The sequence below is a fragment of the Meyerozyma guilliermondii genome, genomic scaffold (assembly GCF_000149425.1).
Source record: "Meyerozyma guilliermondii ATCC 6260 scaffold_4 genomic scaffold, whole genome shotgun sequence".
In the NCBI taxonomy this organism is placed as follows: Eukaryota; Fungi; Ascomycota; class Pichiomycetes; order Serinales; family Debaryomycetaceae; genus Meyerozyma; species Meyerozyma guilliermondii.
In genome coordinates, this window is record NW_001809797.1 from 447217 (window position 1) to 474543 (window position 27327).

Genomic DNA, 27327 nt, shown 5'->3' on the forward strand with positions numbered 1-27327 from the left:
TGCATATATAGTGACAGAGTGATCTACTTTTTCGTTCTTTTTCCGGTGCGTTTAAGCTTTTCTTCCTTCGTTACAATCTCACCCTTGTATACGTCTTTGCCTTGCTCGAGTAGAGCCGCATATTCTTGTCTATAATGTTCCTTGTCATCGACTGATAAAAGATTCCAATCGCTGGCAACTGCTTTTCGTGCTTCTTTTGAGCCCAAATGCAGATACACCTTATGATGAGTTGCGAAATAGTAATTCCACGCATGAGTAAACGAGACTGTGTTTGCAGCCAGTAGCTTCACACGAGGAGTGGGTTTAGATTTGACAGAGGGATCTGCTTGCTTTACAATATCTTCTCTTAACTGGGTTCGATAGAGCGCTTGTTCCTTTTGGCGTTTGACATCCGCTCTCGTCTTTTTTTCAACATTTGGCTTTTCCTTTATATCTACAGTTTTTGCCCACACATCTACCAACTTTTGAAGAGATTCCAAGTCTTCCGCCATTTTAGGATCTTCTACGATGTTGTCTTCGATGACTTGATTGATGGCTTTCACCGTCCAACGAGGAGCAAAATGAGTTTTTGGAATAAAAAACCAGCCATATTTACAGTTTATGGCATAATGATCTTGAGGTTTTCGCCATATTGACCTCAAATGTGTCTGGCAAAAGGATCTAGTTTGGGGGCACCTACCAAGTAACATAATCCGAAAGCATTTTATCGCAGCCAAAATCAATTCAGTGGTGTATGGGTGTGCTAGGGTAATGAGAGTAGAACACAAATTGAAGATACCAACGGGGTCAATTGCAGTACCAACGTGATCGCCGAAACGACGCTAACAAATCTGAGCTAAAATATACCATTTTCCATCAAATTTTTTGGCGTCGAATTTTTCGGTCAATTCGGACCGATCCGTCAATTTTCAGTGAGCCGCACTGAAATAGTGCCGCGCATGGACCATTCCAGGCACTGGTGCTCAGCAAGCAAACTTAATACTTGAAGAATTAGCGGAGGAACAACCAGCTACTTGCAACTCCCAAATCTACTGTTCAGGCCGTCACCATCTCATACGTAATATAAATTGCTTCTTCACGTTATCGTCCTGCAGACAAGCACGACTCATATCAATTATTACGGAGCCGATTTTTAATCCCCAATGCAAGCACCAAGGTCTCCGATATTCCCGCCCCAGCGATTAACACTCGCTGGAGATACAGACATGGAGTCCAGAAACCAGGTGTTGCTTCCTCAGCTTCCGGACAAACCTGTTTGTCTGACTTCAACGTTGCAAGTGTACGTTATTCCAGCCGAAGATCGTCTCTTTTTGCAAGGGTTCGACTCCAATGAGTATGCTGAAAGGCCTCCTACTTTGTTGAGGGGATGCCTCTGGTTGAGGGTCCTCAAACCGACGAGGATACGCTCGCTTACTTTGCAATTTAAAGGAGCGGAACGCACCGATTGGCCCGAAGGAATCCCGCCAAAACGAAATCAAACTGTTGAGATTAATGACATTATCTCTCACACTTGGCCGTTTTTTCAGCTGGGTAACACAGCAATCACGCCCAATAACGGTGCTGACTTCTACAGAGAACTACCTAGACATGGAGACCACGATGTATCTAGTCTCAACCTTGCTGAGACCATCTCAAGAGGCACATCGCCCGCTCCAGATGTTTCGTCGTCAGGGTTTTTAAACAGCGGTCTCTCGCCTGTAAGACTTGTGAAGCGGGCAACGATAGATGCTGGCTCATCTTTCACTTCATTAGCTGACCTTTCTCCTATGAGTTCGGTCAACGACGATTCATCCAAAGCAGGGAGTTTTGTGCCCGGTGACTATATCTATAATTTTGAGCACCCGATCCACCCGCTGCTTCCTGAAACGACGTCCGTGACGTTCGGGTCGGTGTTTTATCATTTGGAAGTCACGGTGGCTCGATATGGTACGTTTAAACCCACGTTGACAGGGAAAATTCCCGTCGAAATTATACGAACTCCATCAGAGGAAAATCTCGAGGAGAACGAGCCAATTGTCATCACACGAACCTGGGACGACCAGATCCAGTATGATATCGTGGTTGGTGCTAAATCTGTCATTTTGAATACTTACCTTCCACTTGCATTCAGGTTTGTTCCATTGTTCGGAAAAGTAGCGCTTCATCGAATTCGAGTTTATTTCACCGAACATCTCGAATACTACTGCCTCAACAAAAAGGTTCATAGAATGGAACCCGAGAAAAAATACCTCTTGCTTGAACACAAAGCTCCCAAGGGTCATTCGTTGCTTTCAGACAGCGCTGTTGATTCTGAGGAAGATGTCGAAATCTTACCAAGAGAATTGGAATTCCAAGTATACGTTCCACAAGTGCTCAACAGGTACCACAATCACATGTTACATCCAGATACTTCATTCACAAATATTCAAGCTCATCATTGGATAAAAATATGTCTTCGTCTTTCAAGAAATGACGAGAGTGCAGGCAAACGGAAGCATTATGAAATTTCAATTGATTCACCCATTCATGTCTTATCTCCTCAAGCTGCTCACGGCAATACTTTATTGCCAGCGTACGAAAATGAAATGGACCTAAATGCTCCTCAAGCAATGTCGTCTCCCCCATTATCTCCAGATGTGACAGCTTTATCTAGTGATCATGATCCGAATGATTTGCTTGCTCGAGGATATACTCTTCCCGTGGACAGGCTGGGCTCGCCCTATAGAATCAGCTCTCCCATGAGTGAAGGAGAGCCAATTGAGCGTGATGCCAATATGCACTTGGAAGCCAATTTGTATCAACCAAATGCTGACTCCATCGATCACAATCTCAGTGCATCACAGGCAAAGCCAGACACAACTATACTGCCATTGAACTCACCAATGCAACGTCCAATCCATGTGGTCCGGAGACCATCTTTCAATCCTCCAACATTTGAAGCAGCTACTTCACCTCTCTTGTCAGGCGGACCACCTCTCGAGGCAGGGCCACCTCCAGCATACGAGGCTTCTCAGTCTCTTTCCTTGTCACCGCTCCGCATAAACGACAGTCAAAAAGCTACCCATGGCTCGACAATTGCTGGAGCTAGTCCATTCCCACTGATTGTAGGGTCCGAGACTCCTATCAAAGAGATGCTTAGACAGCATTTGGGTTCAGACTATCACCTGGCAGGCGATTCTGATAACAGATCTCGTTCGTCCAAGGGTACTCAATCCAGCGGATCGTCGTTAACAACCGGGCATAATGAGACTGACGTTACTGATTCCCAACAATCGATCAATCTGAAGGTAGAAGATACTGTGCCTGTCCATGACCAGGAAAATCTTAACCATGAAAATCAAAGTACGTCCAAGTCGAGGCAATCGTCGTTCAGTTCAGAGGGCTCTACAACCCTGGATCCACCGGTTGAGCAAACGCTTCCATTGCTCAGCGAGTCAACTACCTCTTTGGACAATGTGCCGATTGAGAGCAGAAATTCGTCCATCACTTCATTCCATGATCGCCGGACAAGTAATGCCTTTGGTGCCCAACGAATCACCGAGTTTATGAATGGTAACTTCATCGACGATTTATACAAATCAGGTAACTTGTCGCTGCTTCGAAACCCCCGTCTCAAAAAGCATTATCAAGAAGAGCTGAAGACGCCAGTCGTTCCAGATAAAGCAAGACAGAAAAGCTTTGGAATCGTAGATGCTTTGAATGGAGATAACTCGTCTCAAAGCTCCAATTCCACCGATAGTGGATCTCGTCGAAGCACCAACGACAATACTTTCTTACCTGAGCGTATCATCGAGGGAAAAGAGGTTCCCGGATTCAATGTCGATTACATTATGTAGTCTACACCTTATTTATAAAATGTAGTCTTTTTGCAATATATACTGCTACTTAGACATCTTTTTTATCGACAATGGTACCGTCTGCCTGCTGCTCCATGTCTCCCAACCATTCATATAAGACAGCCAAATCACGGCTGGCTATGTCTTCTCTTTCGCAAGCCTTTTCGTACCAGTGTCTACTAACGTCTCCCATGAACAAGAAACGGTCGTTGAACTTGGCAGCATCAGTAGCCAACACCAAATCCTTTTTGGTCAACTTGGTGATAAACCCACCGTTATAACCATCATCTACTGGCAAGCGGTATTCTGCAGGGTACACTCCAGGAATAGGACAATTATCGACGGCGGCCCAGCATTTACCAGTGGAAACTGCCACCAATTTGGAATACTTGACCAAGTCAAGACCAAAGGAGTGAGCCAAGCGAAACGAATCCGCAACCGCCAAGTTTGTAACTGCGAGAAGATAATTATTTGACAATTTTGCAGCTAAACCAGCACCATGATTGGCTCCACAAGGGAAGATATTCTTACCCATTTTTTTAAGAAGAGTGTTCAAACTAGGAGAAATAGACTCGTCAGTAGGACGAGAGAGCATGAACGAAAGCGTTCCTTTTCTTGCTCCGGCAACACCTCCCGAAACCGGAGTGTCAATGAAGTCAAATTCAGGAATCTGTTGTTTGACATAATTGTGTACTTCAATTGATGTAGGAATGTCAATGGTGGACGAGTCAAGAATAGTGGTCTTGGTGGTGGAAGGAGCACCCTGTTGGTAAGTTTCAATGAGCTGTTGTACAACTCCCTTGACATGTCTTCCCTCAGGTACCATGGTGATAATGTAATCTAACTGAGCATTGACTCCAGTGACAAAATCTGAAATATTGTACAATGCTTTGAGACAGTCTTTTCTGTCGGGAGAAGCACTGGTCACCGTGTTAACAAAAGTCTCGGTGGCATCCCGCAGAACATCGTGAACGTAGAGTGAATCATTAGGCTCCAATTGATTATAGATGTGTCTGGCCATATGCTGGCCCATCTGACCAAGACCAATGAATCCATAGTTGGCAAGAATCCGAGACGAAGTTGAGAGTTGCCTGACTGCTTTCATTATTGTTCGAAACTGGAATTCTGGTGGGGTGGGGAAACCCCAGCTTATATAAGTGTACCCCAGATTTTCTGCGAACTCCACTTCTTTTCCGAGTAGCCGTGGATGAACCGATGCGCGGAAATCGAGCTCCTTCCTGTGCTATTGGCGCCGTAAAAGGCACTTTTACGGAATAGCTTGGATACCTCCGAGTCCGCAGGAAAAGTTCCATTGTAGCCATTTAAGCTTATAGTAACAATGAACTCGAGAACCGGTTCTCACGTGCGGTTACTGATTATGTGGTACCGTCAATTGCCATTCCTAACCAGTCACTGATCTCATCATGGGTAACGAAACCGGCAACCTCGCTCCCGGAGTACTTGAGAACACCTTTCTTCGCCATCAATGCCAAATATTGAAACGAATCACGTATAACCTTTTCTTCGGTTTCGCTGACTGCGGCATCAAATTGCAAGATAACCGAGGAGACAACCGTCTTTCGATCCATTTCAAACTTCACGGTAAATCCATATTCTTCTGAGCGTAATTCATGGGTAAATTTGGGAGTATTACCGTAAACCCACTCTCTAGTTGTTAAATGCGTTGCAAGCTCTGACACTTCAGATGGTAACTCGGTTCCTTTAGTTATCTCGAAAACCTCTGGTTCTTCACCAGAATAGCTTTTGAATGCGTTTGTGACCACCTGGCGGAAGACATCACTCGGTATCTCTACATTTTTCACCTTTGATTTCACCGATGGAATGGAAGACATGGCGTCAACTTTGCCCAACTTGGATTCGTCTCGTGAAAGCAATTGACCGAGAATATCGAGTCTCAGATTCAAGAGCATGGTCCCATGGTGATACGACCTTCCTTTTGTCAATTTGTAGGCCGAACCGCTGACTTTATAATTTATGCCATCGATGCTTTTGGTGACTATATCTCCTCTTTCGTTCACCTCTAATTGTACCGGTGAACTTGCATGCTTGTTGACGGCTTCTACGACAATATTTGCAAATTTTAGCCTGTCGAAAGCCTCCTTGGTAGTCATGTAGGAAAAGTTCACATTACCCATATCATGAACGACGGTTCCACCACCGGAATTTCGCCTTACTAATGGAATATGCAATGAATTGAGTAAAGGAAGATTGGCTTCCTTCCATGGATTCTGATTCTTTCCGATGACAACGCAAGGTGTGTTTGTGTAGAACATGAGACGGTTATAGTTATGCAGTTTGTGGTTTGGTAATGGCATTTTTGTGAAAATGTAGTCTTCCAATGCCAAGTTTATATACGGGTCGTTGAGTTTTGATACAATTACCAACGGTTTCTTGACCTCTGCCACCTGACTCAATGAACTATGAAAGCCATCTGTGTTTTGTTCGGTTGGCTTTATCTTTGTGGGATCAATATGTTGGAAATCAGCCAAATTGAAGTCATCTGCATCCACCTCCGTCAAGTCGCTTTCAAATGGAGGAGTTATGAAGGTTCTACGAAGGCTCGGCCTCACCGCACGATATTGTGTTGCAAACCGAATCATATTTCAACTTTTCATCGCAGACTCTCATCGCGAAAATTACCATCGATAACCGTTGATAATGAACAGAAAAGATCCCTTGGAACGACATTTGCTCACCAGGTGCTATGACTCCGAGTCCAGAATCCAGGAGCTCTTATCATCCAGATACTCTGTTTCTGGCGATCAGAAGCCTTCGCTAGTCTTGCTTCCTACTGGAATGGCATCAGACTCAAATCGGCCATCGTTGAATACGAGACTGAAAACAAGGTCTATGGATGCCATTCGTAAGCAAAAGACACGATATGTCGTCAGAGACTATGTCAAAACTACACTTAACAACCAAAAGAAACTAGTGAAGAAAATACAAGCACACAATCGTCGATATAAGAACGTTGATGAAGCAAAGAGGAAGACGTTTCCGATTAAAAAGATGATTGAAAAGTACTCAATTCCCCAATATTCCGACTTTGTCGCTATGAACAATATGTGGCAGGACTACATTCAAACTTTACTCTTTCCGAACCCAGATTCCAGCACTCTTCCGGGAATTGGCACTATGCTCCCCAAATTAGCTACTGCTGATTACCACGGATGTCTCTTGACGGTGATTGATTCTAGCAATAAACTCTTGAAAGGAGTCCGGGGAATAGTTGTTTTGGACACACAGCATACTTTCATACTAGTGGTTCCGCAAAATGAAGATGCCAAAGATGGTAACGATCACAAAACTTCATTTTCGCCTACAGAGCAAGTTGGTGGACTCCGAGCTATTGCCAAGAAGGGAAGCTTGTTCGGCTTCGATGTGCTAATACCCAAGGATAACGAGGAAGAATGTTTGGGTTTTACCATAGCGGGAACTAGGTTTGAATTCAGATCGCCTGATCGAGCTGCACGCAAGTTCAAAAATCACAAGGTTAATGATTTGATATAGCATAGTACTACTCGAGATCCTTAATATCCTGCTGAAGTAGTACATTGTCGGGGTTGACACTTTCAATCAAAGATTTGATATAATCTTTATTCTTGGCATGAGCAGGATTTAGTATACCAGATATCTCCGCTGTTAATTGAGCCGAGTCGAAATCTGGTGTTCCCTCCTTTTCAGGGATGGCAACTATGCTAGCGGTCGAGTCCAGACGATGATGTTCACTGGTGATATTCGAAACTACCGAGTTGAAATCGGCATGAAAAGTTTTTGATTCTTTGTTGATGAAATTCTTCAAATCACCAAGTATCTGCTCTACAGATTTCACGCTTTCTGAAGCTTCTTTGCGTGAGCTTAAATTGGTGAGATCATCCAAAGGACTTTGGGTGGACTGGGTAGTGTTGACTATGCTCGACTTTGATACTCCATCAAGAATCTGACGCAACTTTATCAATTCGTAGTAGTTGTCGTATATGATCGACTTCTTTGTCAGTTCTTGTGATAGAAGTTTGCCACTGACTCCATTACGCACTTTAAGTAAATCATTTATAGACGCCAGTTGCAAAAATTGCTTGATGGATTCGGCATCTTCAAAGTCTACAGATGCGACAGAATCCGTTTCTCCTGTACTTTCAGTCTCCCTTAGGTGGTGGCTTGTCTGTTCAGGCTCATTCGCTCCAATTTCCGGCGACTTTTCTGACTTTTGTTTTTGGTCATCTTCTGAAATTTTGTAGAAATCTTGTAAGGCTCGTCTTCGTGAAGATACCTTTCGTGAAGGGACTCTCAGTGATTCTGCTAGAGGCTCTGAGCCCACATCCTCTCCCTTGCCCTGTTTAGATGGCTTTTTATACGACAATTCCAGATTGTCCATTGTAGTTTAGATTGAATTCGGCACCTGTTGATCTGTTTGAATATGCAGGAGATAGGACTATATGCAGAATCACGAATTATGGTAGCAGTCGGACCAAGAAGCTATTTCTTTGCAACTAAAGTTCAAGCTGACTGCCACATGTACTAACATCCGAGTGGGGCGTTGTGAGTATTGCAGAGTCACCAAATTCATAGTGGCCCACACAAAAGCCTTTTAGTATCAACACACACGTACTGCATATTGCCCCAAATATCTAAAGACTAGGACAGTAGAATGAGCGGAAAATAATCTGTATAATAATTACAATGTTGGACGACGATCAAGAGATACAAAGGATAGCCAGGCAGAGACAAACCGATAAGAATTTTTTTAATAATGCTCGTACCTCCAATTGTACTGCTTATGTTCGTAGCCATTGCACTTAAAATCGCAGGAGCTCATGAATCCTCAATGGTATTCTTATTCGTGATTGGATTTCTTGTGTACTTGATCATTGCAATCAAAGTCATAGATTACGTCGCAGATTCTAAATTGCGGAAGTATAAACAGGCACAAAGTCATTCTTTTGACAAGAACCTTGACTCGAAACAAAAAGGTGAAGAGCAAGATCTTAATGGTTCACAAGAGGAAATCGGGGGGAAAAGATGAACTCCTAAACCACCATTGACGAGTTTATAAGGTTGACGAGAAAGTTGATTGGAGAAATTGTGGACGCTAGTCATGGTTTGGCGAAAAGTACTATTCCTAGCTCAAGCTCGTCAGCAAACATCGTTAATGATGTGGAATATTTTACTAACATGAAATATTCCAACGAAGATAATGCTCCAGAGTTTTGTGATCGAAAATCCTGATCGAAAGGTCCCTACAGCTAAAGGTGACTGTACTACTCTCGGATACTTTGCCTGATACATTGTTAATACCGAATATCGAGATAACTTCATCAGTGGAGGCTCAACAATTCAGGTATCTAATTAGGACGGTCGACGATACAGACCCACAGAACGTGATTGCTGAATTGTTCAAGTATGACTATCACAGATGAAATCATAGATGATCTTCATTGCAGCCGATGATTCGATGGGAAATGGAAGTAAAGAGAATAAAGAAATTGTTCAATAGGGTGCTTTGGTTAGGATTACTTGGATACTGGTGTAATTTGTGGACCAGTGGCACGAAACCGACTTGTAATGGACTTCCAACTTTTTTGCAACAATTGCAAATTACTAATTTCTGCTCAATCTGCAAACTCATAGTTGCAATTTACGCAATATATGCCAATTATCCCTTACTTCAACATCTTTACTCTGAATCCACAAATTTCGCAATTCTTCAAACTTTAGCTGTATGCACCACCACCAACTTCAAATGCCGATCATCATCAAGAACAACCAGAACCTTCTCACAATGGGATTTCGCAGCCCGGTCTCAACCCTACAGGTTTAAGCGCGAAAAGACCAAAATCGGGGTTGTGTGCAGGCCTTGATGAAAAAGGTGCTCCAATTCAGTGAAGCTGATGGTCACTTAAATCATGAACGTAGTTGTAGAAAAGTAATGTAGAATTCAAAAGCCGTTTTTTAGTAAAGTGCAACACCTCAGATTTTGCTGCATTATGCTCGGACGACACCCTCGTGTCCTGCACAACAAATTTTCCCATCCGGGATCAAAAACGACCTCATTTGTTGAGTGCAAAAGTCAGATCCGCAACCTCAGAAGACGTTGTTGGAGAGATTAGTGTACAGAAACTGGCCAAATCGTTCACACGACTGTCACAAGTATTAGGGCGAATTTGAGACTTGTTTTACCTTGTCAACGTTGCACAAATCTGTCTTACGCCTTCATTAGAGTCATTACGACGAGGTGACTTTTCCATACCAATTTTTGACCATTTTACCACCGGTTGTGGCCTATTAGTTGGGTTTTTGGAAGCCATTACCGCTTTGTTGAACCAACTGTTACGGTTCTCGTCACGGTATCTCCTACTTGCATTTTTACACGTTGGTGATGTCTGCTCGGTCTGCCTCGATTTCCACCCCAAAGGCTGATGTCGGGAATACTCAAGGAAAGAGTAACAATCAGGGACCTTCAGCTCGTTCGGTTTCACACGGGTCCAATTTTTTCACCAGAGAAGCTGGCGGAAGTGGCGGACTTGGCAACGCCGAGTCACATGGAAACCAACCAGCTTCAAGAGTTGCTTCTGCTAATGGAGAAATCGATATTGTGGGAGCATTGAACAGCCTTGATCTTGATTTCGAGCTTTCCAAGCCAACAGACTCGTCAACCAGTGGCATCCATGCTGCCACCAATGCATCCACTCCATTTCAATCTCAATTTTATGAACAATTTCAGAACCAGCTTTATGCATACCCCCAAGCTGGATCCCTCACTCCTAACGCCCAGTCCATAGGAACCTTTGGGTCCGCTTATGGGAACACTCCTAGCGGAACATGGAGCAATTTTGTTCCTGCCTCGGCTCCTCAGCTTCCACTCTCACAAAATGTCAATGCCGATTTGATGTCTGTCAAACCTTTTGAGCTTCCAGAAGAAAGCCAAGGTCAGACCAAAACCGGAGACAACAAAGGTTCGTCATTAAATATGCCATTTTCAACTCCTCCACCGCAACTTCAACTTGGTGGTGCACCATTTGGTGGAACATTGGAGTCCTTCAGAATAGGTGATCCTTTGAGAGTTGGAGACCAATTGGACAGCTTTAAGACCGAGGGTAGCTCTTCAGAGAGTGATGCCGATGGATCACTGGCTGAAAGAGTCACTTCTGGACAACATTCAGTTTCAAGATCGTTTTCCACCAGCGGTACTCCTGGTGGTACTCCAGGCTCGATCCACGAATTCCAGCCATTTGATCAAAAGGCTCCTTATGCCGAAGCCGGGATGCCTCATTACTCTGAATTGCCAATTGTTGGATCAATGATGCAACAAATGCAGGTTCCCATGGCTCAATTGAGTGGTTCCTGGCCCCACCAACAACCTCTTCAACATGTACAATCACAGCATCAGCCACACCATTCAGGCTACACAAGAAACAGCGGAGAACGTCATCAAGGCTTTAATGGGCGGTTCAACTCGGGTAACAACCGCAGAAATATGTATGAGGGAATGAATGTTCACCGGAAAATGAGCAGAAGAAGAGGAGACGATGCTGCGAAATATGCCAATGCCAAGTTGAGTGATTTCAGTGGAGAAATCTATAACCTCTGCAAAGACCAGCATGGATGCCGATTTCTTCAAAGGCAACTTGACCTGGGCGGTAAGGAGAATAATGGACATGGTAAAGAGCAGAGTAGCGTGGTTGCGACTATGATATTTAATGAAATCTACCTTAAAATAGTGGATTTGATGGTGGACCCTTTTGGCAATTACTTGATTCAAAAGTTGTTTGAACATGTTTCTACAGACCAACGAGTCATATTGGTCAAGAATGCTGCACCAGAATTCATGAGAATAGCACTTGACTCTCATGGCACTAGAGCTCTTCAAAAGCTCGTTGAATGTATTTCCACTGAAGAGGAATCGCAACTTCTCATCAAGTCGCTTTCGCCTCATGTTGTTGCATTGTCAAGAGACTTGAACGGTAACCATGTTGTCCAAAAGTGTCTTCAAAGACTTTCCGCTGCCAACAATCAGTTCATTTTCGATACTGCTGCCTTCCATTGTAACGAGATTGCTACCCATAGACATGGATGTTGCGTTTTACAACGGTGTTTAGACCATGGAACCATGGCCCAGAGAGCACAATTGTCATTAAAAGTTGCACAAAACGCAACCAACCTTTCGTTCGACCCATTTGGTAATTACGTTGTTCAATACGTTTTGACAAGGGGAGATGCGAAATCGATCGAGATTGTCCTCAGCCATATCCGTAACAATATTGTCACGTTGTCACTTCACAAATTTGGTTCGAATGTCATTGAAAAATCGCTTAGGATCAGTACGTTGACTGACACCCTCATTGAAGTTTTATTAGCAAACCAGGCCAGATTCGCAGACATGCTCAACGATGCATATGGAAATTATGTCCTTCAGACCAGTCTTGACGTAGCTAGCGTTGGAGACCTTCGGAAGCTTTCAGATGTGCTTCAGCCATTATTGCCCAGCATCAAAAACACCCCCCACGGAAGAAGAATTATGTCCAAAATTCAGAGCATTGCATAAAGGGACATTTTGGACTCGACATTTGTATTTTAGATTGTACATTATCTGCCTTCTGGGAAGTTGTATATATAAATCATGTGTGATTTGAATACTTTACTTGTAGGTATACGGGAGTGTATATAGTGACTGATTGTGGAGATGTACAAGTTTGATATCATTTTGCAATTCTGCAACAATCAATGGAAAACGGCAAACCAAAGACAAAGAAAAGGAAATATAGCAGAAATGGGTGTAAGGAATGTAAGCGACGCAAACAGAAATGCGATGAGGGAAAACCAGCATGCCATCAATGCACAAGATTGCATAAAGTATGCATTTACGATCTTGAAAGACCAATTAGGTTTGAAAATCTGGGGTATATTCTTGCAGTGCAAGAGACGGAACACAATCGAGGAAACAGAAATGACACGGGTAGCAAGTTAACGGGCCAGACTCCTACAAAAATGTCCTCGAAACATGTTTCTTCTGTACCAATACCCAATCTGCTCACACCTCTTCTGCTACCGGAGATGGACTTCAATGAGTCAATTGGAAGTCTCGATCTACAAGTTGCAAAAGATCTCTTGGACGACGCAAACTCGCTCGTTACTAATATCCATGATCTCGCTACACATGAATTGACATTAGATGATATAATAATCCCAGAGATAGCAGATATGCCGCACTTGTCACCCGAGAGCTTGGCACCAGAAGCCATTTTGGGAACTGTGAATAACAGGAAACTCGCAAACGAGGTGATTGAAAAATATGATTTACAAGACGCAGACAAAGAGCTTTTGACAAGCGTATGTCTCGGTCCCAAGTCCTATTTAATATTCCCATTTGCATCGTCGGTTGAGTCCAACCAGGTAATGACAGTTCTACTCCAGCACCTGAAGTCTTGCCCATATCTTCTATACTCTCTTCTTGCAATCTCTGCAACCTTTCAATTCAATCTTGGAAATGAACACTGTGATGTTATCTCCAGAACTCATATTTCCACCTGTTTGAAGCTACTCAGCGCAGCATTTTCTCCAGAGCTTAGTGAAAATGTCAACAAGAGCATTTGGAATGACATTGAAGGTCTTCTTCTTACTGTCTTGGTGCTCACCACCAATTTTGCAGCAAGTTACAAGGTGAACAAAGTGGGCATCTTGCACTCATGGAGAACCCATCTTCGTGGTGCCAAGGACTTGCTTCTCAATTACATCCTCAACTACAAGCGACGAAATATTTCACCTGGTCTAGCACTTGCAAAGCTTTGGTACTTTGCTATCGAGATGACAGCCGGCTTGAACTCTCCCCTTGGAGGTACCTTGAGCAAGGTCAGAAAACTGGACAAACCACAGATCAAATCAGAAAATAGAGAAACAGTCGAACAAGCCCAAGAAGATGAACTATTGTTCTTGGATACTGGCTTCTTTGATGAACACAGCAATCCGGAATACTATCGAATATTGGTCCAGTCACAACTTGTGACCACTGGTGCTCACCCATTCAACCTATTTCTAGGATACACCATTGAGTATGTGAGAGCCGCCGAAGAGCTAGTACGAGGGATAATTTTTCTTAGGGAACATCCCAACAACCGATTATCGACAAACCAAATTGCAAAGATTACTTCATTGATTTACCAATCTCTTCAGGCTACAGTCATTCCCGGCGTAAATCTCAAGACATTCGAAGTACTGGATACAGTTCAGGTAGATATACCTGCTTCTCTTGCAATTTCAGAAGGAAAGCGAGTATCATGGTTTGATCTTGCCCAACAAGTGCACACCAATCATCTTTATCTCAAGATGCTAATAACCCCTGGCATGATGAACCTTCCCAAAACCCACCATCTAGTCAGAGAGTTGGTATCAACTCTAATTGAAAGTCTAGTAATGGTGAAGAAACGAAGTTCCGATGGCTCATTCTATCTCGATCGCAACATATTTGACAGTAGGGCCATGATGATTCAATCGCCTATTGTCCAATGCATTGAGTTGATAGATAACCTTGACGACCTAGAAAAGGCAAGTTTGTATTTCCATGGCCTTGTCGAGCTAGGAACTGGTAGTGCAGCAGCAGCCTGCGAAAGAGTACGAAAGCATCGCATTAATTTGCAGCAATTAAAATTTGAAGATATTTCCTACCACGATCCTGAGGTGGAAACACTTCCATTTTCATGAATATAAAAATAGAAATTGCAACACAATATGGTGCAACAATTCCGAATGTAACCTCCTCATAACTGCATATACTCGTATAGCCTATACGACTCCTATTTTAGTGTATGTTTACGGTTCATACACGAGCCGCGTATATAGTACACGAGATCCGACTGAAAAACATTCTATATTTGCTATGTCGGAGCAAACTCCTTTGGTGGATAATGACAGCTCAAATGTCAACAAATCTGAACCCAAACCAGGCTATCTTGCCCCAGACCAAATCGAATGGGAATTTGGTGGTCCTTTAGGAGCCTTTGGAATGATGACTGGGTTTCCACTCTTGATGATTTATATGTGGATTAGCGCTCAATTCTATGGTGGATACCCAGCATGGCCATCTGAAGGTCAAGCTTGGCTGGATTTCTTGTGTAATGATTTCTGGGGATACTTTGTTAATCATGGAATTCCATCATTCACCTCGTGGTTTGTGTTCACCACTTTCATGTTGGTCCAAGGTTTCTTTTACTTGACTTTACCAGGATTCTGGACCAAGGGCCAGCCATTGGCACACATGAACAACAAGCAATTGCCTTACTACTGTAACGCCGTGTGGTCCTTTTACACTACCGTGGCTATTGCACTCATTCTCCATTACACTGGTCTTTTCAAGTTGACTTATCTTTTGGACCACTTTGGAGAGATCATGGTCACTGCCATCGTTTATGGTCTCATATTGCCCGTGGTGTTGTACGTCTTGTGTCTTACCAAATTTCACGACTACCACAGAATGACCGGTAATCACATCTACGATATTTTCATGGGTGCTCCATTGAACCCAAGAATCGGTAAGTACTTGGACCTCAAGATGTTCTTCGAGGTCAGAATCCCTTGGTTCATCTTGTTCCTCTTGTCGTTGGCTCTTGTTGTCAAGCAAATCGATGAATACGGAAGAGTAACTCCTCAGGCTCTGTTCGTCTTATTGGCACATTGGCTCTATGCCAACGCTTGTGCTAAGGGTGAGGAGCTCATTGTGCCCACCTGGGATATGGCATACGAGAAATTTGGCTTCATGTTGTTATTCTGGAACATTGCTGGTGTTCCTTTCACCTACTGCCACTGTACACTCTACTTGGCTTTCCACGAACCAGAAGAGTACCAATGGTCCACGTTATACAACACCACGTTATTCGTGATTTTGCTTATCGCTTACTACTTCTTTGACACCGGTAACCGTCAAAAGAACAGTTTCAGAAGAATAATGGCAGGAAACACTTCCGTGCGCAAAACCTTCCCATACTTGCCCTACTCTGATTTGGAAAACCCAAAGTACATCAAGACCGAAAATGGTTCTTATTTGTTGACCGATGGCTGGTATGTGTATGCTCGTAAGATGCATTACACTGCTGATTATACCCAAGCATTAACCTGGGGCTTGATTTGTGGCTTCAACTCACCATTCCCATGGTTCTTCCCTGTGTTCTTTTTCATCGTATTGGTTCATAGAGGATACCGTGATACTGCCAAGTGTCAAAAGAAATACGGAAAAGACTGGGATAGATACGTGGAGGCATGCCCTTATATGTTCATTCCTTATGTGTGGTAAGTGACTACAAGACCTACTAGTAGAAGGTTTTTAAAGCTCTTTGCTGCAGTAAAAGTTATTCATGTTTGACGTTTATTTAGAATCTAGTCTTGCTCTGCAATTGACACCAATCGTTCATCGATCTCGTCGGCAGATAAAATTCTGAATCCTTCAGCAGTAGCTACTCCAATTTCGATGTCATTCTTGCGGAAATCAGTTCCCAAGATGGAGCTCAATGAAATAATAGCAAACTCAACCGTTTCTTTCCAATCTCCCTTTACATGGTCGGTCTTTTTGAACTTCTTCTCCAAATATGTCGTAGCTTCTTGTTGCTTTGGTCCAGTGGCCACTGCCTTGACCCCAGTATAGTATCCAGCAGGATCACATTTGAACAACTTGGGTCCCTTATCGTCGTCTTCCACGTCAACTTGACAAAATGTAAGGGCCACACCCAACGGTCTCATATATGCTCTCTGGGTATATAACTGCGACAAGTTGGCCATTCTCTTGGCTAAACTTTCCACGGGCATCTCATATCCGTACTGGTAACGGAACTCAGCTGCCTCAGAACGGGCACGAAGCGCCTGAGCCCGGGCATCAGCTATGGATCCGGTGGCTACCAACCCAATGGATGGGGTAATTTTGAACATGTAAGAAACAGTTTTGGGGTCCAATAACTTGTCAGGAATCTTTTTCTGTGAAATGAGAACGGCACTGTCCTTGCCGGTGATTCCTAAACAGGTGATGTTGGCCGAATTGATCGCTTTGAACGCATATTCCACCTGGTACAATCTTCCCTCAGGAGAGAAAATAGTGATGTGTCTGTCAAAACCAGCAGATCCTGAGTTAGTATAATTGACCAAAAACCAAAAAAGCCACTTGGATAGCCATAATAATTGAAAGTTTCTCTAATTCTGTACTTACCAGACATGGTGATTGACGCCACTTGAGCGTTCAATCCAAACTATCCACCTCCAGGTCACGTGCGCGAACATCTACAATTTTTGTGTCTTGCAAACCAGCAGTGCCATCTTCATGTCGGTTCCGGTCAGTGAAACGGATACGTTTCTGCCGGATAAAAAGACGGCTGAAAATACTCCATTTTATGACTCCATATGTAAACAGCTGAATGTTTCTTATCATTTTAATCCAGAGGTATCTCAGTACCATTTTGGACCTTACCATCCTATGAAGCCGTTTCGTCTTATGCTTACAGACCACTTGGTAATTTCCTACAAGTTGTACGAGAAGATGGACTTGTATACCCCCCGCCGAGCGACTAAGGAAGAACTATTGGAGTTCCATTCTGACGATTACATTGACTTTTTGGCCAAAGTCACACCAGAAACCGTAACCAAATTACCAGAATCAACACTTGCACACTTTAATATAGGAGACGATTGTCCTGTTTTCGACGGCATGTACGACTACTCGACCATATACGCCGGGGCGACCCTAGATGCTCTGCGTAAGCTTATTAGTGGCATGTCAGATATTGCGATAAATTGGTCGGGAGGACTTCACCATGCCAAAAAGTACGAACCTAGTGGGTTTTGTTATGTGAACGATATCGTTCTCAGTATCATCAATCTTTTGCGTGTACATCCCCGAGTGATGTACATAGATATAGATTTACATCATGGTGATGGTGTACAAGAAGCGTTTTATGCTACAGATAGAGTGATGACGGTATCGTTTCACAAATATAATGGGGAATTCTTTCCAGGGACAGGGTCCATAGACGAACGAGGAATGGACAAGGGCAAGAATTTCGCCATTAATGTGCCATTGAAGGATGGTATTGATGATGAGAGTTATGTGCGATTATTTAAGCTGATCATGGAACCTTTGATCACCAAGTTCCAACCCACATGTATCGTGCAACAATGCGGAGCAGATTCCTTGGGCTATGACCGATTGGGCTGCTTCAATTTGAATATCAAGGCACATGGTGAGTGTGTCAAATTTATCAAGTCGTTCGAAATTCCAATGCTTGTTCTAGGTGGAGGAGGATACACTCCTCGTAACGTTTCTCGTCTTTGGTGTTACGAGACGTCTGTGCTCACAGATGTAACATTGAACCATAAAATCCCCAATTATCTTCCATCCTACGATTGGTTTGGCCCTGACTTTTCACTCCATCCACAACTTGACGGCCGAATAGACAACAAAAACTCCAAAAAATATCTCGAGAGTGTGAAACAAGATATCCTAGAGCAACTACGCTACTTGGCTTATGCCCCAAGTGTACAAATGCAAGAGATTCCACCAGACATCACCGGACTAACTGAGGACGAAGACCAAATAATAAAAGAGCTCAATGAAGAACAAGACGGAACCAGGGAAACACAAAACACAAAAGATGAAGCCAGGGTGGGCGAACTAAGAGAATAATTGGGTAAAGCCCTTCATGGGCCATGTATTCTAGCTGTACCATATCACTTACATAAGCAACGCTGTAACTATATCGGGTTTGATGAACTATTGTTAGCCATTTGACGGCTAGAAATATATTTGTCATTGTCACCACTATATGGACGTGTCCAAGCTTTCCATTGAAGATGATCCTGTCACCCACAAGAAAACTATTAACAATAGATATCGGATAGTCCGCAAAGTTGGAGAGGGCCAATTTGGAAAGGTGCTCTTAGCATTAGACACCACCAATAAGGAGGATGTAGCTATCAAAACTATTAATCGAATAGACAAAAAGAAGCTTATCACCAAGACCTACCTCAATCAGGCGACAAAAATCAAACGCGAGATACAGATCATGAAAGAATGCTCACATCCCAACGTGGTGAAACTCTTTTCTGTGATTGATGATTTGAAATACGATAAAATTCTTCTTGTACTTGAATATTGCCAATACGGGGAGATTGACTGGAAGCGATATAACCATTATAATGAAAAATACTTCAAAGAAGATGGACTCACATTGAACCGCATACTACGTGATGTAGTCAATGGATTGGATTACCTTCACAATTACAAACGCATTATACACAGAGACCTCAAGCCGTCCAATCTACTTATCAGTAGAGACCGAACCATCAAGATCTCTGATTTTGGGGTTAGTTTGATTTTGGAGAACAACGCAAATGACCAAAAAGAGTTAGGTAAGACCATGGGGACGCCGGCGTTCTATGCACCTGAACTCTGTCAATTTGTCAATAATAGACTCTCGATGATTGAAGATATCAGCAAGTCCAAAACTCGAATAGATCTGCGAATAGATATTTGGTCCTTGGGTGTTGTGTTATATTGTCTTGAGTTTCATGAACTACCATTCAATGGTTTCAACGAGTACGGATTGTTCAAAAACATAGTTAACAAGACACTCACGTTTCCTCCCACGAAGCACGTGAAGCGGACTACCGACGAGGATGTTAAAGAACTAGACTACCTCAAAGACTTGATAACGAAATTATTGATGAAAGATCCAAACCAAAGAATCACGATAGATGAGATCAAACTGCACCCCTTTATATTGTACGACTTGAACCCCCAGCAGGTTGAAGAGTTCAAAAACTTTAATAGAAGCACCGTCAAGAAGACACATGAAGGACTTACGAATAAGATTCGGAAATTGTTCGTGGGCAAGGCTCCGCCAAAAGCTGAAAAAACCGAATCATACCTAGCACTGGAGAATCTCGAACCTGTTGACGAGCTTTTGGATTCTTATTTAGATTCGTCGTCGGAAAGTGAGTATGAAGAAGAAGGTGAACAGGTTGAATCGATCAGAAAGCTGCCTCCACCTTTGGAGCTCATACCGCCTTCTACACTTGGTGAATCTGGGTCAGGTCTGAGAAGCAACAGAAGTTCAAGCCTGAGCAACTCTTTTGCTTCTAGTCCAGTCACCGTGGGTGCAGCATCACCTTCTTCGCAGCTGTCACTTTTCAGTCCTTCAAAGAGGTTTTTCTCAAGACGACAAAAAAGCAAAAAAGCTGAACCTCCCCAACCCACCATCAGTTCACTCTCGAGTCCTACTTCCGACAACTATACTATGGAACCTCCCGCAGTATTTGGATCGAACAATCTGTCGTCTTCGTGTTCTCGCAAAAACTCAATGATTTCACAGCGGTCAGGAGGAGGCTTGAGTCGAATCACCAGCTCCAATTCGTCGTTAAATTTGAACATGTACTTAACTGACGACACCTTGTCACTACACACATCCAGTGGTGGAAGCAGAGCAAGCAGAGATAGTGGGGCTAGCAGAAATAGTATAAGCGGAGCGGACGACACCATGAGCAACCCCGATGATACTCTCACCTATGAAGATCGTTTGCCTGAGGTGGGTCGTCATTTCGACATGAGCCGGTACTTGGACCTGCTTGATGGAGGCATCAGCAATTAGAGCATGGGAGATCACTTGTAGAGAGTATATAGAGAGCATAAGCTGAGTCGTCCGGTTAGGCGAGCACAAAATATGAAACATGTTTACGATGCCCAGAACAGCACTAATTGCGATACCCTCTAATTACACAGTTATAGCATCGCTAAATGTAAGAGTCATTTACATTCCCGGCATTCTACAATTATTTGCATCCTCATTCCCAACTTCAGACACATGCAATGACAAATACTACTGTAGCCGGTAATACTTCCCAGAGCGTACAACAATAGTTCGCATCCTGCCTTTTCCAGCACCCCCGCCGCGCGATGGCACGCACCACAGTTGTTGTATGCTCAGGTGATATTGTGCTGCAAGGGCCGAACATGACACAATGGGCGATTTGAATTGACGAGCGGATATCGTGATTGTGTTTTAGGTGCCGTGCGTGACATTGTCATCGATTATGTTCGGTGACATGGCCGCGGTTACCTAATTCAGGTATATGCACCCACCGCAATTTAATTCATGCCGTGGAATGCGCCTCGTTGAAACCTGCCAAGTTTTCAATTGGCTTGTTAAATACGGTTCCGTTGAAGTGAGGGTGCAAAAAGTGCGTAAAAAATAACCCCAAACCATCATCCACACATACGGCTCGGGTCACCAAATGGGGTCGTGCATACCGATCCGGCGTCTACATCTTCCCTTTCCTTCTCCTCTTATTGTTAATCGTTTCACGTTTCTTCTGTCGCAGCTGATGCCTTCCTGTTTGATCCGCAATGTAAATAAACACCGCGCACAAAAACGCGAAATTACATCTACGATGCGTGCGGGACAGCAACCGGAACCCACAATGGGAAACGGGACAAGGTTACATATAACCTAAATTTTACCCTGGATTCCCAACGTGCTATATTTCGTTCACTCACCTTGGTCACCTTCCACTCGTTTCGTTGGTGTCACTAAAGGTGTCATTGCTTGGTTTATTGGTCCTTGACTAGTTGACAGGTATTGACGATTCTCCTTGACTATCCCTGGAAAACCGACAATCCCCGATACCACTAATACGTTATTAGCAGCTTTACCCATCACATTCGTTTACCTTTTGCATTTTGCCTTCAGTCGTCTACACAGTTGATCCGCCCATTGTCCTACAGGCTTTCCTGATTCCTGAATTACACCACTTGTTTCGCATTTCAGGACGGGGCAACACGACAAAGACTGCAGGCTCATCTACTTTGCACAGCCAAAATTCGTGCAGCATCTGAGCTGCATATCAATTACATTTGTGGCTCCGAACTTTTTATATTTGACACAAACGCATCTTGCAACCTTTTGCAAGTATGGACCTCAAAAGACCTTCCAACAAACGAGATCGCCCTTTGAGTAGCTGCTTCGAATCTCCTGCCACTCAGAAATGGAGTGAACAATCATTTATTCCCCGTTCTCCAAGTAAGGGAAACCCAGAAATTGCTGAAGTTGATGAGGTTGAAGATGAAGAACTCTTCGCATCACCAGTGCGTCGCCGGAAACCATTCAAGAATATCACCAACTTGGTCAATAGCTTTGAAACTTCGGTCCGCTCCAAACTCATGAGTGCCACAATGCCCTTTTTAACCAGGTCGTCGACTCTGGTGGAGCAGCATCTGTCGGCAGTTAAATCACCAGTGCAACAGCCTAGAAAACCAGCTAGACCCCCCATTGCGGTTTTGCAAGCGCCTCCCGCCAATATCCGTCGCATCCATTCGATGTGCCAGACATCTCGTGAGAAGGAAACCTGCTCTATGGAGAGTAATTCTCATTTGCAGAAAACTAATATTTCTTATTTCAAAGTCGACAATGATCTATTTCCTCGAATCGAAGCCGACGAACTCAAGAAAGTACTCGCCGGCGACTACGAAAACACTTTTGATGAAGTGGTTATTGTCGATTGTAGGTTCGAGTACGAATTCAATGGAGGCCACATTGATGGGGCGGTAAATCTCATGACGCAAGAAGACCTTGAAAACTACTTTATGACTGAAAAGCGTCTTGGTAGTAAAGCCAAACGCTTGTGCGTGTTTCACTGCGAGTTTAGTGTTTTCAGAGGTCCAACAATGGCTGGCCATTTGCGTAAATTAGATCGTATCGCAAACAGCGATTCCTATCCTCATTTGTCTTACCCAGACATCGTTATACTTGAAGGTGGCTACGAGAAGTTTTTCTCCAAGCATATTAGTCATTGCATCCCTCAAGCCTACGTGGAAATGAAAGATATCAATTATCAGCATACTTGCGAAGAGGAAATGAATAAGGTCCGCAAGTCGACAAAGCTCCCTCGAGCTAAATCATTTCATCAATTTGGTGCAAAGGCTTCGCTGCCAAAACACTCGAGATCGAAGTCATATACTACCGTTACTTCCCATGCTGAAAACTTGAAAGTATTGAAGCGTCACAGATCTTCATCAATAATGAACAAACCCACCAGATCGGGTAGCTTGGATCTCAAACTTTCGAGGGCTTCCACCTTTTCTCACGCAGCTTCTGTATTCAATTCATCACCAACAACCAGTCCCGTGTTGACGGTGTTTAACAACATAGTGGACGAAGATTTGCAACCACCTACTGCACTGTTCAAAGTTAGCTCACAGAGGCAGTCAACTGGCTCAAACTACTCCCTTTCATGTTCCTCCATTAATTCATCCAATTCGTCCATTTCTTCCGAACATGTTTCTGCTTTTTCATCCACAGACTCATTGTCTGACACATTTACATCTCCACTTCTCGAAGCAAGCAGCTTCTTCGAGACAAGTTCACTGTCTCCTTTCAACAAGTCTTCTGGTAGCAAGCATTCGGTATTAAGATCGACCACCAAGAAGCCTTCTTGTCCCTTACCTACTATTCCAAATGTTCCAGTAACTTCCCCAGAACTTCCCTTTGGCACATTGATCAACCACAATCCTTCCAACTTACCTCTGACTAGTTTTACATTTCCAGCTCAGAAGGCACCAAAGCAAGTCAAACCGCAGAGCCTCAATCGCATACTGGTGACAAAGAACCCGCAACCTGCGGTTACATCCTCGCCATTAATAAGCTCGCCTTTATCCACTTTCACGCCTATGTCAACACATCACAACTTGACTTCGCCTACTCACATAATTGATCCCATTAATGAATCACCCGTGGATTTCTCGGTTCCAGTGACGAACTACAAGGGAAGTTACCTCAGGCGCCTTTCAACTGACGGAGGTTTACACAAGTTTGTAACCTTAGATATAGATGAGGTAGATGAGGAGCATGATGGCAACGACACAACCGTGACGGATATCATCGATGAAAAGTCATATAATGAATAGCATAAATTTTCCACAACAATAAATTGATAATAATAACTTGATGATAATAACTTGATAATAACCTTCTATTCTAACAACACGTTATTCATTAAAGAAATAATAAATACAACTAGATCTTTGCCTTGTCGCCGAGCAACTTGATAGCAGCGTTGTTGATTGCAATAGTACCTCTTTCAACAACGTGAGATTGGAAGATAACTGTATCACCTTGCTTCCATGCAAAAACTCTCAAAGTTTCACCAGGGAAGACAATGCCAGTAAATCTAGCCTTAATCTCGCCGAATGGACCAAACTTGTCCAACAAGACCTTCGCGGACAAACCGTAACTGCACATTCCGTGCAAGATTGGCTTGTCAAACTTGGCACCCTTTGCAAATTCTGGGTCAATGTGCAATGGGTTTCTGTCACCGGTCAATCTGTACAAAGCGGCTTGGTCTTCCGAGATTTTGATATCTTGGGTAAAGTCAGGCTCAGACTTTGGTGCAGTGAATTGAGCGGTAGCAAAACTCTTTCTCTCACCGTATGTCTTGGTTTCACCCTTACAGTTTCTGATGAAGTAAGTAGCTTCATTACTGAAAACTGGAGCGCCAGTGTCGACATCGATGGATTGAGAACCATGAACAACGATGGTGTTGGTTCCCTTTTGAGTCACAGCCAATGGGTTGAAAGAAGTCTTAATGGAAGCTTCGGTTGGAACGGGCCATTGTTCAATCTTGATGTAGTGCTCACCGTGCAACAACAACATGGGGTTGAAGTTCTTCAACAACTTGGCGAAAGAAAGCTGAGACTTCGTAGAGTTGAACGTTGGAATGTGTCCGAAGGTTGGGATAACTTGGAAATCACTATTGTTCTCGTAAACGTAATGAAGTTCCTTGGTGGTAGCACCGAGAGCAATGTTGTAAAGAATAACCTCCTTGTCACCGTAAGTGTAAACAGGGTCTTCTTCATCATCGTCACTGTCATCGTCTTCTTCCTCTTCTTCTTCTTCATCCTCGTCTCCTTCGACAGCGCTCAAAATAGCCATAGAAGATTCAGTAGTGGATTTGGGGTTAGCGGTACCCTTGGAGAAGTCTGTAACTTCCTCAAAGTGGTCTCTAACGAACTCTGGGGTAACCTTAGCGTCTTTACAGACAGCACCCTTGGCTCTTTGCCATCTGGTGTTACCAATCCAGCCACCACCGACTTCAAACAACTCTCCAGTTACTGGAACATCCTCAGAAGCAAGGAAAACCATCAATGGAGCAACTTGGTCCGGACTCCAAAGTTTAAGGTCATCTTCAGGGAAGATGTCTGCGGTCATGGCAGTTGCAGCATGTGGGGCAATAACGTTAACCTTGATGTTACTACGAGCCCCCTCAATGGCAATAGTTCTTGACAACCCAATAATAGCAGCCTTGGCGGAAGCGTAGTTGGCTTGACCAAAGTTACCGTAGATACCAGAAGTGGAGGTAACATTGATGACTCTACCAAACTTCTTTTCCAGGAAATGTGGCCATGCCAAACGGGTCAAGTTGTAAGTACCTAAAAGATGGACTTGTTGAACTTGATCCCATTCCTGTTGAGACATTTTGAGGAAGGATTTGTCACGCAAAATACCGGCATTGTTAACCAAGATGTCAATGGTGCCGTATTTGCCAATGACGTTGTCAATGATGGCTTGGGCGTCCTTGGCGACATCGTGGACATCGGCATGAGCCTCACCACCAGCCTTCTTGATTTCGTCAACCACAGCAGAGGCATCCTTGAAATCATTGACAACCACCTTAGCACCATACTTGGCAAAGAACTTGGCGTAGTCACGGCCCAAACCGGCACCAGCACCAGTGATCAACACAACCTTGTCCTTCAAGGTCACAGAAGCACCAGAGTTGTCATTAGCTGGCAACTTGTTGGCCTCCTGGGTCAAGGTTCTGAAATCATTGGGCATGAATGGGTGTTGAGTTTGCAAGTATTCAGGTCTGCTTCCATTCTCAAAGTCGAGAATTTCGTCAAACTTCTTGGCCACAGATTCAGCAGTGAAGGACTCATCTGGCTTAAAGAGAACACCACCAGAACGTTCCCAACGGATCTGAGCAAAGAAACCAGCAGCAACCTCAAATATCTGTCCAGAGATCTCAGCGCTGTCACTGGTCAAGTACAAGACCAATGGGGCAATTTTTTCTGGAGACAATTGCTCCAAGATTTGAGGAGGCAACACACTCTCGGTCATTCTGGATCTTGCCAATGGAGCAATTACATTAGCCTTAATGTTGTACTTGTCACCCTCCTTGGCCAAGGTCTCAGCAAAACCAACAAGACCCATCTTGGCGGCAGAGTAGTTGGTTTGACCAAAGTTTCCGTACAAACCAGCAGGAGAAGCAGTATTGATAATACGACCATACTTCTGCTTACGGAAGTGAGGCCAAGCGGCCTGGGTCACCTTGAAGGCACCGTTCAAGTGAACGTCCAAAACCAACTTGAAATCCTTTTCTTGCATCTTCTTGAACGAAGCATCACGCAAAATACCAGCGTTATTGATGATCACATGGACAGTACCAAAGTTCTTGACGGCAGTCTCAACAATCTTGTCTCCATCCAAAACGTTGTTGTAGTCGGCCACGGCAATTCCTCCAGCCTTCTTGATCTCGTCTACCACAACATCGGCAGCTTTGGAGTCACCTCCTTGACCGGAAAGCGATCCACCGAGGTCATTTACAACCACTTTGGCACCACGTTTGGCATACTCAAGACAGTAGTATTTACCGAGTCCACCACCAGCACCGGTGACAATGACCACCTTATCTTTAAATGATATTTCCGACATGCTATATTCCCGAAATTCACTAAGGGTGCAATTTTCACCTACCTTTATATACTGTGACTTGCGGGGTCGGCCTGTGATTGAGGCCGAGGTACATGTCACGTGCGCAGACGACCAACACGCTGTGGACCCCATTGGGGTCACGGAAAGCAATTGGGGATACACTTGGGGTCCACAATTGCACGAGTGGTCACCTTGACAATATATTACTTTCTGGACGTTTTTTTCCGGCTTTTTACATGTTTCTTGTGGCCCGGTTTTGTGGCTCGGTTTCCGCGGATACCCAATCCGAAGAACCGGGGTAGCTGCGAAATTGGCACAGCTATTCTGCAGTACATCCATCGGTTTATGCTGCCCCCACAAAAATAAAATGCGACACCGATACCGCACAAATATGCCACAAACTGCTGCGCGGTAATGCCTAGCAAGCCACCAAACCGAAATGCCATGCACCTAAAGTTTCCAGAAACAGTAACTTTTAATAAAAGTCAGTTGAAAAATTGCCTCCTTCTCCAATTGCATCTCACCATATTCCACCTTCCCTTTACCTCGGCTGTCCTGCAGCCATATGCACGCACTCGATTGTCCACAAACTCATCGAAACCCTATCTCATTCCAATTCCTGCAAACTTTACGATCTACCTTTGCTTATGTAAGCACCACATTTCTCGAGATCCCTCATCAAGTGACCATCAAATTCTGCATTATCACATTTATGAGTGCTGCTGTTCCGTCGCTGAGCGACATGGTTAAGCCGACCGTCA

General features: G+C 43.8%; 14 protein-coding genes across 14 annotated transcripts; 8 read left to right on the forward strand and 6 right to left on the reverse strand. All coding sequences in view use genetic code 12, as the record gives it.

Moving 5' to 3' along the window:
• Nucleotides 1-23: 23 nt before the first annotated feature.
• Nucleotides 24-689, reverse strand: PGUG_03511 (uncharacterized protein; the record flags this gene model as incomplete). The annotated part of the gene is made up of 1 exon (XM_001484080.1): nt 24-689. One exon carries the CDS (start codon nt 687-689, stop codon nt 24-26), a length of 666 nt encoding a protein of 221 aa, XP_001484130.2.
• Nucleotides 690-1142: 453 nt separating this feature from the next.
• On the forward strand, nt 1143-3815 carry PGUG_03512 (uncharacterized protein; the record flags this gene model as incomplete). The annotated part of the gene is made up of 1 exon (XM_001484081.1): nt 1143-3815. The coding sequence occupies one exon, from the start codon at nt 1143-1145 to the stop codon at nt 3813-3815; it is 2673 nt and encodes an 890-aa protein (XP_001484131.2).
• A 49-nt stretch (nt 3816-3864) lies between these two features.
• HPD1 (Hpd1p) lies at nt 3865-4920 on the reverse strand (the record flags this gene model as incomplete). Its single annotated transcript, XM_001484082.1, has 1 exon — nt 3865-4920. One exon carries the CDS (start codon nt 4918-4920, stop codon nt 3865-3867), a length of 1056 nt encoding a protein of 351 aa, XP_001484132.2.
• Nucleotides 4921-5191: 271 nt separating this feature from the next.
• Nucleotides 5192-6436, reverse strand: PGUG_03514 (putative lipoate--protein ligase; the record flags this gene model as incomplete). Its single annotated transcript, XM_001484083.1, has 1 exon — nt 5192-6436. One exon carries the CDS (start codon nt 6434-6436, stop codon nt 5192-5194), a length of 1245 nt encoding a protein of 414 aa, XP_001484133.2.
• A 58-nt stretch (nt 6437-6494) lies between these two features.
• POP4 (RNase P/RNase MRP complex subunit) lies at nt 6495-7346 on the forward strand (the record flags this gene model as incomplete). The annotated part of the gene is made up of 1 exon (XM_001484084.1): nt 6495-7346. One exon carries the CDS (start codon nt 6495-6497, stop codon nt 7344-7346), a length of 852 nt encoding a protein of 283 aa, XP_001484134.2.
• Nucleotides 7347-7353: 7 nt separating this feature from the next.
• Nucleotides 7354-8211, reverse strand: VPS51 (Vps51p; the record flags this gene model as incomplete). The annotated part of the gene is made up of 1 exon (XM_001484085.1): nt 7354-8211. One exon carries the CDS (start codon nt 8209-8211, stop codon nt 7354-7356), a length of 858 nt encoding a protein of 285 aa, XP_001484135.2.
• A 2001-nt stretch (nt 8212-10212) lies between these two features.
• On the forward strand, nt 10213-12378 carry PGUG_03517 (uncharacterized protein; the record flags this gene model as incomplete). Its single annotated transcript, XM_001484086.1, has 1 exon — nt 10213-12378. One exon carries the CDS (start codon nt 10213-10215, stop codon nt 12376-12378), a length of 2166 nt encoding a protein of 721 aa, XP_001484136.2.
• Nucleotides 12379-12557: 179 nt separating this feature from the next.
• On the forward strand, nt 12558-14531 carry LYS144 (Lys144p; the record flags this gene model as incomplete). The annotated part of the gene is made up of 1 exon (XM_001484087.1): nt 12558-14531. The coding sequence occupies one exon, from the start codon at nt 12558-12560 to the stop codon at nt 14529-14531; it is 1974 nt and encodes a 657-aa protein (XP_001484137.2).
• Nucleotides 14532-14706: 175 nt separating this feature from the next.
• Nucleotides 14707-16116, forward strand: ERG4 (delta(24(24(1)))-sterol reductase; the record flags this gene model as incomplete). Its single annotated transcript, XM_001484088.1, has 1 exon — nt 14707-16116. One exon carries the CDS (start codon nt 14707-14709, stop codon nt 16114-16116), a length of 1410 nt encoding a protein of 469 aa, XP_001484138.2.
• An 83-nt stretch (nt 16117-16199) lies between these two features.
• Nucleotides 16200-16745, reverse strand: SCL1 (proteasome core particle subunit alpha 1; the record flags this gene model as incomplete). The annotated part of the gene is made up of 1 exon (XM_001484089.1): nt 16200-16745. One exon carries the CDS (start codon nt 16743-16745, stop codon nt 16200-16202), a length of 546 nt encoding a protein of 181 aa, XP_001484139.1.
• Nucleotides 16746-17130: 385 nt separating this feature from the next.
• HOS2 (histone deacetylase) lies at nt 17131-18489 on the forward strand (the record flags this gene model as incomplete). Its single annotated transcript, XM_001484090.1, has 1 exon — nt 17131-18489. One exon carries the CDS (start codon nt 17131-17133, stop codon nt 18487-18489), a length of 1359 nt encoding a protein of 452 aa, XP_001484140.2.
• A 139-nt stretch (nt 18490-18628) lies between these two features.
• Nucleotides 18629-20452, forward strand: PGUG_03522 (serine/threonine protein kinase; the record flags this gene model as incomplete). Its single annotated transcript, XM_001484091.1, has 1 exon — nt 18629-20452. The coding sequence occupies one exon, from the start codon at nt 18629-18631 to the stop codon at nt 20450-20452; it is 1824 nt and encodes a 607-aa protein (XP_001484141.2).
• Nucleotides 20453-21771: 1319 nt separating this feature from the next.
• Nucleotides 21772-23763, forward strand: MIH1 (putative tyrosine protein phosphatase; the record flags this gene model as incomplete). Its single annotated transcript, XM_001484092.1, has 1 exon — nt 21772-23763. The coding sequence occupies one exon, from the start codon at nt 21772-21774 to the stop codon at nt 23761-23763; it is 1992 nt and encodes a 663-aa protein (XP_001484142.2).
• Nucleotides 23764-23872: 109 nt separating this feature from the next.
• Nucleotides 23873-26905, reverse strand: FOX2 (bifunctional hydroxyacyl-CoA dehydrogenase/enoyl-CoA hydratase; the record flags this gene model as incomplete). Its single annotated transcript, XM_001484093.1, has 1 exon — nt 23873-26905. The coding sequence occupies one exon, from the start codon at nt 26903-26905 to the stop codon at nt 23873-23875; it is 3033 nt and encodes a 1010-aa protein (XP_001484143.2).
• Between the last annotated feature and the right edge of the window lie 422 nt (nt 26906-27327).